Here is an 11,702-nt window from a genome sequence, read left to right on the forward strand (position 1 = left end):
CATGAAGATAATTCTAACATTACACTTCGTTTCCCTCCTCCTACTCTTTCACAATATGCATGAGTTTAATGTTTTCTTCTGAAGAACCTAAGTTGTCTACTAAAATATTTCAGAAGATACCATAGGCAGAAAAGTAAAGAGAAAAGCTAGTATAAGATCTCTGAAAAAAGAGATACAAGATCCCCATCTACCAGTGGTTGGTAATTATCTATATGTATGCACAGTTGGCCATATTGGCCCACACAAATGCTTTTGGGGGGAAATTACCAACTGATAATGGGGGAGTAGATGGACCACAGAGTTGCCTCATTTTAAGCTTTCTCCCAAGGACCTGAACCAAAAGACTGGCATCCAGGGGAAGTGATAAATTACGCTCAAAGATGCATACCGTACTAGAATTCCGGACTATGGGATTGTTAGGTTCTATTTTTATTATCTTTTTACTTACCATATTCCTCTGGAATCTGCGTGCCAAAAAGCCCCAGGTTCTTCAGTCCCCTTAGCGTTTCTGGTGGGATTTTAGCCTCTTGATCAATTCTCTTAGAGTCCACTGAAAATAGATGCAGTTTTATAATTTAATGTATGACTGGCTACAGACAGCATTCCTCCGTGCAGATGTGCATGAATCAGTAGGAAGCATGCTGACTGCAGCATTCTCATGCCTCAGCCAGCACTGTGGAGTCAGGAACAGCAGCAGCATGACCTCTTTCCCAATTATGAGAGAACAAAGCTTAAACTAATTAAAAAAAAAAAAAAAAGCATGAAGGTCACACCCTGCTTCCCCCACAAAAAATATTTTTCCATATTGTGTTAAAGTATACACAGCAGAGAACCAGAATAAATTAGAGATGCACCCATATATCAGTCCATATTGGATCGGCACCAATAAAAGGAAAACTGACATCATCAGCAAATGGCTTTTTTTGTCTGCTGCAACCAATAATGTCACCAATAAATGCTATGTTCATGTTCACAGCCACAGCATGCATGCAGTCAGGAAAGCAGTCTGGAAGCTTGGAGAATAACATCTTGCTGGTAAGTCTGTGGAGGGAAAGGGCATGGGGGGCATGTGCCCTACCCAGATTTATGCATGGGGTGAGGGCGGGCTGCCTGCTGTGGGCTTGGGGCAGGGCTTGGCCAGCCTCTTCCCAGTGGAGGGACTAGGTCGAGGGCAGGTGGTGGAGGGCTACAGCAAATTTTGGGGTGGCTATAAGTCACCCTGTAGCCCCTCTCCCAGTTCTGCCACTGCCTACCCCACCTCCCCAAGTGCAGCCCCAGCTCAGCCCCCCTTCCAGGAAGAGGCTGGCACAGCCCCCAGCCCGCAGTCCGCCCTCACCCTGCACACAAATATGGGGGAGCACATGCCTCCTGTGCTTCCCCTGGGGGTCTGTGCAGCAGTGGGGACCTGGCACCCTGGACAAGCCACCCACAGCTCCATCCCATGCCCTGCCCTACCCTGGCTGGGCAGTGCTTACTCCTATTCCTGTGCCAGGCCCACTCTCTCTCACCAGAGGCCTCAATCTGCAACTCCCTGCTCCCCATACACCCCCTCTCCCACAGACTTACCACTTACCACTATTCTCCACACTGCCCAGCTGCATATGGACCATCAGATCAGTATCAGCCAAGATGGCTGGTTAATAAGCGGCCATCAATATCATCCGAAAAAATCTTTATCAGTGCACCCCGAGAATAAATATATGTTCCAGCCGACTGGCCATTAATTCAGGCTTCAGGAGAAGCAGATGTGTTTTACCTTTCTAGTTTCTACCAGCTTTTGCCCCATCCTTAATGGCTGTTGAAACCTTGGTCACCTCTCTTGCAGGTGAAGAAGTCTCAGCAATCCTTAAATATGACCCCATAAGATTAATGGTCACTACCATACAAATTTATACCATCAATCTTAGCTGCAAGGTGGAAGACTCTGATGCTCTGTGTACTAAGGTTACTGCTACAGACAACATAGAAGTAAGTCCTCAGACACATGTCAGAAGAACTGAGATTACTTCTGCTTCTTTGAAGATATTACTAAAGAGAGTCAAACCAGAGCACTGTAGTCCATAATGCAAGTCAGATATGTTTTATGTTCTGCTTCTTAAAGTAGCAATACTGTGAGAAAACCTGACCCAGGGGAACCACTATCTCTGGCACTATCCTGCCTGAAAAGTGAAAGTATGGCGCTATCCTGCCTGAAAAGTGAAGGTGCTAAAAAGAAAGTGAGGAAGAAGGAACTGACTGGAAGGTTCCAAGGTCACTAACTACCTTCTAAACTGTGACACATGAAAAACATGTGAAGGAGGAACCAACCTTTATATTTTTCTATTATATCATCATCATGGCCATCACTATTATTATTTCTGTGCCAACTGATCATTTAGATGCATGCTACCATGGAACATTATTCTGCATGATGAAATTCTCTCTCAATTTCACTATGGGGTAAGGCAACATTTTCTAAGAATTTATTCCTGAACTGCTCCAAGCATTTTATTTCAGGAAACTTTAACTGGGTAGCTGGAGTAAAACTGATCTAGTTTCTACCATGCACAGATCCCTATGGTGTACTGAAAAGCAGCAGCAGCAACTTCCCCCCCAACAAACAAAAAAACACAACACAAATTGGATCAATTTTCTTTATCCTGTGGCTCAGGAAAGCTATAACCTGAAGCAGAGGGATCAAAACCACGTTTCTGAAAAACTTTCTTTAGAAGAAGACTAGCTCTACAGATGCAGATGACACTTGCCTAAAAAAATAATTCAATTTTTCACAAATGAATTAATTTTACAAGCTCTCCATGGGACAGAAGGGGGCAACTATCCGCTCCGATGTTTGGTTTGAAGGATAACACTAAGTGAGAAAAAAGTTAACAAGGTAATTCTTACTCCCCTATATAACATTCTTTTTGGCTACAAGGCACATCATATCAAGAGCATACCTGTAAGTATATGGTTGCCTGATTTGGAAAACTGTTTGTTTCCTTGCTTATTAGGGTGATGCAAACACATCAGCCTGGTGCATGAGAACTGCCAAGCTCCAGAGAAATTCTACTCAGCTTCATCACACTGCTCTGCCAACCCCTATCAAGTTTTCCAGTATTTTGGAAACTCACCAGATTTGCTTTTCCTGCGTAAATACTATTCCTGAATATCTGATCAGAAATCACAGAGCCCACAAACAAAACTAAACAACTCCCACTGAGCTAGACCATGCAACCTGACTTTTTTCATTCCCCCATGATATATGAGCTTTTGTACTCACTAAAGAGGGGTTTTATTTATTTATTTTAAAAGACAGCTTATTTTGCCCACCCCTGCTGTAAAGTCATAAAAAGTGAATGGAAAATTTGGAGCCAGATGTATGATTTGAAACTGCTTGAATGGCATCCCAGCCTGAATGGCATCAAGAGAGAGACCTAAGTGAGTAACATGTGCAGACCCACGCACAGCTGGAAGGAGCCAGGGATGGCAACAAAGGGCTGAGTGGAAGTGGGAAACAGCAGTGGAGCTGCCACCAAGGATGGGAGCAGTGTATGGCCTGGGTCACGGGAAGGGAGAGTGCAGGCTGGGCAGGGCTGCATGGGATACATCTGGTGGCAAGTGCCAGGCAGGAAGCTGCACAATGGGAGCTGTGTTGGAGATGCTGCACAGTAGGGGCAACTGGGAGCAGCAGCTCCACGAATGCAGCCTGTCGCTGCTGGGCTCTTCCTGCAATCCTGGGGTCTCCATGGAGACCATCCAGGACCAGCGCAGGCAGGGCACCTGACCAGGCAGATGGGATGGAGCCGCTTCGAGCTGCTGTAGATGGAACAGTTCACCAAAACTCCCTGTGTGACCCACAGGCCCCCAAAATTGCTCACCCCTGCTATACAACCATTCTAATATTTTCAAAAATACTTTCTGTCACTGATGCACAAGTGAGAGAGATAAACAGGGATCTCTGGCTAGTGAAGGGAAAACAATGATAGCTGTCAACAAACACAGAAAGAGAAATTATAACACTCTGTATTATATTTGTAGTAGTATTAATATAATTACAGAGATTATCTATTTGCATGAAAAAAGAAAAGCTTTACCTTCTTCAAGGAAGAATTTTTCTACAGGTCCTACAAACTGGTTGATTTCTTTCAATTCTTCATTGGTAATCTCTGGATAAGGGAAGGCTCCCTCCTAAAATAACAGGATTTTAAACAAGATTATGGTTAATTTAAAATTAAAGTAGATTCGAAAAAAAACACACATCTGCTAATAGCTTTCTTCAAAAAATGGAAATTGTGGATAACTTACTAGAATGACCATATACTGCGTCTTTCAGCAACTGAAAAATACCTGTCTATACAGTGCTGCCATGAACCATACTGGGATCTGTACCAGTAGATTTGCTTGATATATCTTTTTAAAATTTATTTTGCTCATAATTCAAATACATTTATGCTCTGAGAAACCATCTCTTATTTGGAATTTGTTCATCCTGATAATTTGACTGAAAGGCTTGTTTGAGGCCACTGAAGATTATTAGTCTCCCGTTTAAAACTTTAACGGACATACTAAAGATAACAGCAAAAAAAATCCAGTTGTACAGAATTCAGTTGGTTATTTACTACTACCATCTCTACCCAATTCAAGACAGCGCCCCAATAACTAGATTCTAGAAATGGAAAATTTAAAATCTTATAATTGTCTATGCTACCATCTAATTTTTGGAGGGTCATTTTAAATTCATTCCTCTGCACCTCCACAGTGGGGCAGGCAGCAGCAGAGGAGCAGGTGGCAGGGAAGTCAAGTGGTCTGCCCCCTGCCATCTGTTCTCTCCCCCCTGCACCCCAATGCCTCCACACCCCACACCTGGGCCCATGGTGCCTTTCACCTACCCCCTCCCCCTTTGTACCCCTTCTACCTGCCCTCCTGCTTGACCCCATCCTACCTACCACATGCCCCTCACGCGGTGCCTGCACCCCCAGGGACCTGCCCCACCCACCACGTTCCTGCCCTTTTCCACCCTTGCTCTCCCTTTCCCTTGCTGCTTTGGCTCCTGCTGGGGCTTTGCTGAGGCCCAGAGCAGGGAATACAGAATATGCACTGCCTCCAGCCCCTACCCAGCCCAGCCACACAGAAGCTATAATGGCAACAGGTGCAGCCACCCTGTGGCTGGAGGCAGCATGTTCTCCATGTTCCCTGGCCGCAACCCAAGCAAAGTGCCAGCAGGAGCTGGAGTTGCAGGAATAGTGGTGGGGTATAAGGGGCAGTGGATAAAAGGAGGAGGGGTTGCTCTTTATGTAAAATAGCTGTATGACAGTTCAGAGTTTCAGTATAAAACAAGAAACAGCCCTGTTCAAAGTCACTGGTTTAGGGTCAGAGTGAACAGCAACAAAGGGTAATGCGGTGGTTGTCTGTTATAGACCACCAAGCCAGGAAGATGAGATGGGTGAGGCTTTCTTCAAACAGCTAACAGAAGTTTTCTGATCACAGGCCCTTGTTCTCATGGAGGACTTCAAATCACCCTGACACCCAGGGGAGGGCACTACGGCAGTGAACAAACAATCAAGGAAGTTTTGGAGGGTGCTGGGGACAACTTCCTGATGCAAGCATTGGAGAAGCAAGCTAGGGGCTATGCTCTTCTTGACCTGCTGCTCACAAACAGGGAAGAATTAGTGGGGAATGTAGAAGTGGGTGCCAGCACAGGCGGCAGCAACCACAAGATGACTGAGATCAGGATCTTGAGGAAAGGAAAGAAGGAGAGCAGCAGAGTACACACCCTGAACTTCAGGAAAGCAGACTTGGACTCACTCAGGAACCAAGGGGCAGGATCCCCTGGGTAGGGAGTCCAGGAGAGCTGGTTGTACAGTAAAGAAACCTTACTCGAGGCACAGGAACAAACCACCTTGAGACACAGGAAGGCTAGCACATATGGCAGAAGACCACCTTGGCTTAGCAGGGAACTCTTCAATGAGGTAACACAAATCAGAAGCTTACAAGTGGAAACTTGGACAGATGACTAGGGATAAGTATAAGAATATTGCTCAGACATGCAGGGATCAAATCAGGAAGGTCAAAGCACAACCAGAATTGCAGCTAGCAAGGGCTGTAAAGGGTAACAAGTAGGGTTTTTCTACAAGTACGTTACCAACAAAAGAAAGATGAGGGAAACTATGAATCCCTTACTCAATGAGGGAGGCAGATGATGTGGAAAAGTCTGAAGTACTCAATGCCTTTTTCACCGACAAGGTCAGCTGCCAGAATACTGCACTTGGAAGCAAAGTTTGAGGAAAAGGTGAGCAGCCAGCAGTTGTGAAAAAACAGAGTAGGGACTATTCAGAAAAGCTGGATGTGTACACATCTACAGGCCCAGATGCAAGGCACCCAACGATACTAAGGTAGTTGGCCGATGTGACTGCAGAGACGCTGGCCATTATCTTTGAAAATCTGTGGTAATTAGGAGATCCTGGATGATTGGAAAAAGAGCAAATTAGTGCCCATATTTAAGGAAGGGAAGGAGGAGGATCCAGGGAACTACAGACTAGTCAGCCTCAGTGCAGTCCCTGGAAAAATCATGGAGCAGGTCCTCAAGGAATCCATTTCTAAGAACTTGGAAGAGAAGGAGGTGATTAGCAGGGATATGGATTTCCCATTTCCCTTGGAAAATTGGGAAAAACACAGGGAAAAACATGGATTTTTCATTTTAACAAAGAAACACGTGATTTTCTACTTTTGCAAAGAGTTCCAGTCTACAAGAGGCTGTGTGGAGTGGAAGGAGGGAGGTCAGTCAGGATACATCGTGTGCATGTACACGCTCACATGTACACATGGCTGCCAGGCAGCCTGGAGAGCAACTCTCATGGGTAAGTCTGGCAGAAGCAAGATTTCATAGACATTAGGGCTGGAAGGGACCTCAGAGGATCATTGAGTCCAGCCCTCCACCCGAAGGGCAGGAAGTCAGCTGGGGTCATAGGATCCCAGCAAGATAAACATCCAATTTACTCTTGAAGGTGTTCAATGTAGGTGCTTGAACCACCTCCGATGGCAGGCTGTTCCAGACCTTGGGGGCTTGGACAGTAAAGAAATTCTCCCTTATGTCCACCCTGAAAAAGTCTTGCAGTAGTTTATGACTGTTCAACCTCATCATCCCTTGGGGTGCTCAAACGTTCCCCCAGATACGGGTGGTCACCCCGATAAACTTATAGGTGGCCATCAGATCACCCCTCAGCCTGCACTTTTCCAGGCTAAAGAGCCCCATGGCTCTCAGCCTGTCATCGTAAGGTCTGTTTTCCTGACCTCTGATCATGCGTGTGGCTCTTCTCTGGACTCTCTCAAGCTTCTCCACATCCTTTTCGAATTGTGGAGCCCAAAACTGGATGCAGTACTCCAGCTGCGGCCTCACCAAGGCCAAGTACAAGGGGAGAATGACATCCCGGGATTTGCTTGAGAAGCATCTATGGATGCAAGCCAGCATTTTGCTTGCTTTACTAGACGCATCGCATTGCAGGCTCATGTTCATCTTGTGGTCAGTGATGACCCCCAAGTCTCTTCCGTAGTGCTAGACAGCGTAGCACTGCTGAGCCTATAAGGATGCTGCAGGTTTTTCTTCACAAGGTGAAGAACCTTGCATTTTTCAGTGTTGAACATCATCAGGTTCTCATCCGCCCATTTGCTGAGCCTGTCCAGGTCAGCCTGGATCACCCGCCTGTCTTCTGGCCTGGATGCTTTGCTCCAAAGTTTGGAGTCATCAGTGAACTTGGCCAGTCTGCTTCTGACTCTAATGTCCACATCATTAATGAAGATGTTGAACAATATGGGTCCAGGATGTTGGCATCGGCCAGTCCATTAAGGATGGCCTCTTTAATAAACTTTTCTAAGATCTTCCCCAGGATAGAAGTCAGGCTGATGGGTCTATAGTTAGCCGGATCCACTTTCCTCTCTTTCTTGAAGACAGGCACCACATTGGCCTTCTGGCACTCTGGTGTAGTGCCCGAAGACTGGAAGGAGTTTTCAAAGATCCGTGCCAGAGGCTGAGCTATGATGCTCGCCAGCTCCTTGAGTACCCTAGGGTGTAGATTGTCAGGGCTGGCTGACTTGAAGGTATCCAGCTTCTCAAGATGTTCCTTCACAAGGTCAGCATTAATAGAGGGCAGGGGATCTCCCTCACCCAGACCTCCCTGTCCCGTGGTGGGCATGGGCATCCCATGGGACTGATGAAAAACCAATGCAAATACCCATTTAATAGTTTGGCTTTTTCCTGTGTGTCAGTTGCCCCATCTGGTTTAGCAGGGGTCCAATGTTGCCCCTGCTTTTTCTCCAGCACCCCACATATCTGAAAAAGGACTTTTTTATTGTCCTTGATGCTCGAAGCTAGTTGGAGTTAAGTTGCAGCCTTGGCTTTCCTGGTTTGCTCCCTGCAAGACCGGACCAGTGTGGAATAATCCTCCTTGGAGGTGAATCCCATCCTCCATCCTTTGTAGGCCTTTCTTTTTAGCCTCAGGAGGTCCGCTAGATCCCTGGAGAGCCGGGGGGCTGCTGTGCCCTCTTGCTGCCTTTTCTCCAAGATGGAATAGACTTAGCTTGTGCATTGAGGATCGCTCCCTTGAGGAGCAACCACTCTTCTTGAACTCCCCTCTCCCTGGGGTCATGGTCCCTTAGAGCCTGACAAGCTTAGGAGGCTGGTCAGTGAAAGTCGCCTTTCCTGAAGTCAAGGACTACCGTGTTGCTGACTGACTTGCCAGCTTTACGGCGGATGGTGAAGGTGATCAGCTCATGGTCTCTGTCACCCAGCTTCCCATTGATCACTAGGTCGCCGATTAGGTCATCCCCACTAGCCAGTACCAGGTCAAGCAGCGCTATACCTCTCATTGGCCCACAGACTTCTTGAGTCAGGTAGAGGTCATCCACGCATGAGAGGAAGCTTTGTGACTGCCTGGATTTTGCTGAGTGATCCTCCGACGAGATGTCCGGGTAATTGAAGTCACCCATGACAACCATGGTCCTGGAGCATGTGGCCTCAGCCAGTTCCTGGGCGAACTCCTGGTCAAGCTCTGGACTTTGGGTGGGAAGTCTGTAGTAGACTCCCACCGTTGTGTCCCCTGTGCCATGTTCCCCATGGATTTTAACCCAGACGGTCTCCAGTCATCCACCCTCGTTGCCAAGATCAGCTTGCAGGGACATGTAGCTTTCCTTAACATAGAGAGCTACACCCCTGCTCCTTTTATCTATACAATCCCTCCTGTAGAGTGTATAACCATCTATACCTGAGGTGGAGTCCCACCAGGTCTCCGTTATCCCTATGACATCATAATTATTTGCACTGAGCAGGAGGATGAGCTCCTCCTGCTTGTTCCCCAAGCTCCTGGCATTTGTGTACAGGCAGGCAAGTGTTCCCTTGGGGGCTCTTGCCTTGCCCACAGATTGTACCAGGGCTGGGGCATGGACCTTAGGGCCCTTGACCACCTTGGTCCATGCCCCTGACTGATGCATCAGGATGCCTGTTGTGGGCTCAGGCTCTCGCTCCCTGCCCTGCTGCCTCTCCCCAGAGCCTCTGTGGCCCAGTGGGTGGTGCTGGTGCAGCAGGGCAGAGCAGGGCCAGGCAGGGAAGCTCCTTGCCACTGCAAGCCCTGCACTGCCATGGCAAAGTGCCCCCTGCCTGCCCAGCAGCAGTGCCGGTAGTGGCGCGTAGCTGATCCCTTCACTGCTGCCAGGCATGGGGCTTGAAGTGGCAAGGAGCTTCCCCATCCCACCCCACTCTGCCATGCCATGTTGGGTCTTGCCTGCTAGGCCCCAGAGGCCCCAGGGGAGGGCATTAATAGCTAGCCTGCATCCGCCCCCCCAACCCTCATTGGCTCTACTTCAGCTGTGCTGCCTGAGGAGGAGGGGGAGGGAGAGCTGGGCTCCACTGTACTCTGTCACAACAGCTGCCACCTCCCACAGGCAGCAACCAGGGTTTGGGCCCTGCTGTGGGGGTGGGCAGTAGGCTGCAGACCTGGGTCCCTGGCCCCACAGCTGTAGCAGCTGGGGCCCTTCTGCCAGGGCCGGTGGGAGCTGTAGGTAGGGAGCGAGAGGCACCAGCAGGGCCACAATGCTTTGGTTAGGGAGTAAGGGGCACTGGGAGAGCCCCAGGGGCTGTGGATGGGGAGTGATGGGACTAGACCTGTGTCCTCATGAGCTACAGGGGTGGGGGGAAACTGATTTTCCATGATAAAAAACTGAAAATCAAATACCAAAATATAAAGGTACTTAGAATTTATTGTATTCGTGATTGAGGCACAGGTAGGCTGACAAATTGCTTTAAAATTGTAAATATATAAATAAAACATTGTGTTCTTATATTATTAGTGGTTTTTCATTTTAATCATGAATTTGGGGCTTTTAAATCAGAGAATTTGTGAGTTTTTAAACAGAGAATACAAGGCTCTCTGGTGATTAGGAACAGCCAACATGGATTTACCAAGGGCAAGTGATGCCTAACCAACATGATTACCTTCTATGTTTAGATGATTGGCTCTAGGGATATAGGAAGAAGAGGATGTGATATACCCTTGGCTTTAACAAGGCTTTTGGTATGGTGTCCCACAACATTTTCACAAGCAAGCTAAAGAAGTATGTCCTGGATGAATGGACTGTAAGGTGGATAGAAAACTAGCTGGAACATCATGCTCAAAAACTACTAATTAATGGCTTGATGCCCAGTGTGCAGCCGGGATCAAGTGAAGTGCCCCAGAGGTCGGTTCTGGGGCAGTTTTGTTCAATATCTTCCTCAGTGACCTAGAAGATAGGATGGAGTGCACCCTCAGCAAGTTTGCACCAAAGGGGGGGGGCCCAGAGTGCATCAGACAGCACCCACGGCCCTCAAACACACCCAAGGAGCCAGTGGACACTTCCCAGGGAAACTGCCCAGAGGTGTGAGTGGAGGAGTGCCAGGAAGGCAGCCCCCACCCGCCTGGCTCCTCTGGCCTGGCCAGAGCCGCCTTTGGGGCCAGCGGATGAGCAGCCAGGCCAGAGGCAGGAGACGGCAGGCCCGGCGGACAGCGAGTGGGGCAGAACACTGGGCAAGGCCGCCTGTGCTATGAAGGAACCCGGCCGGGGCAGCTCCTACATAGGCAGACACAGGACACGGGGAAGCCGCAGCTTTCGCGGGTTGAAGCTCCCCTCGCCGGCGCCAGGCAAGTGTATCCGCTGCCCACGGGTCGCACGGACTTCCCGGCTTTCTCGGGTCCGTGGCCCTTCCCTTTAGCCACAGGACTCGCCCGAGGATCCCTGCGCGGCCTCACCTTCAACGGCGCCCCCAGGAAGAAGTCCCGGGCGCCGCGGCGGCGGGGGGCCGCGGTGCGCAGCTGCCTGGCCCCAGCGGGGAGCGCAGCGCGCGCCGCCCGCAGCAAGTGTAGGTTCATGCTGTGACAGAGCGTGGCAGCCGGTTGACGCGGGCTGATGACGCTATCGATCCGCGCCGAGACATGTGATGACTGCGCCGCGTGGGGTAGGGGCGGCGCGTCGCAAGCTGCTGCAAGGCTGAAAATCGCTGGCTGAGGCCAACGGCCGCTTCACCGGGGAGGCGGAAGTCGGTATTAACCGCCCCTGCTGCTACCTTGCGGGGCCTGGCCGAGCGCTGGCGCTTAGGGTCGGACTCGATGATCTATTGAGGTCCCTTCCGACCCTAGTATCTATGAATCTATGAAAAACGTGTCAGCAGCAAGCGTGGTTGGCAGTAAAAGCCTGGCTGG

The 11,702-nt window shown here is 49.0% G+C and overlaps 1 protein-coding gene across 2 annotated transcripts in view; it reads right to left on the minus strand.

The window, feature by feature from the left end:
* Positions 1-11,428, minus strand: part of ACAD9 (acyl-CoA dehydrogenase family member 9) — a 63,435-nt gene extending 52,007 nt beyond the window's left edge. Inside the window, exons 1-3 of one of the 2 annotated variants that reach the window (XM_090022238.1) lie at positions 11,253-11,428; positions 4,074-4,167; positions 449-550 (exon numbers count right to left, since the gene is read on the minus strand). In XM_090022238.1, coding sequence (XP_089878364.1) covers positions 449-550; positions 4,074-4,167; positions 11,253-11,372 — 316 coding nt within the window. In that variant the 5' untranslated portion in view covers positions 11,373-11,428. The remainder of the gene's footprint in view (positions 1-448; positions 551-4,073; positions 4,168-11,252) is intronic. The other variant, XM_090022236.1, reaches the window with a different exon arrangement.
* Between the last annotated feature and the right edge of the window lie 274 nt (positions 11,429-11,702).

The sequence above is a fragment of the Crocodylus siamensis genome, chromosome 11 (assembly GCF_052110815.1).
Source record: "Crocodylus siamensis isolate JL-2025a chromosome 11, ASM5211081v1, whole genome shotgun sequence".
Taxonomy (NCBI): Eukaryota; Metazoa; Chordata; order Crocodylia; family Crocodylidae; genus Crocodylus; species Crocodylus siamensis.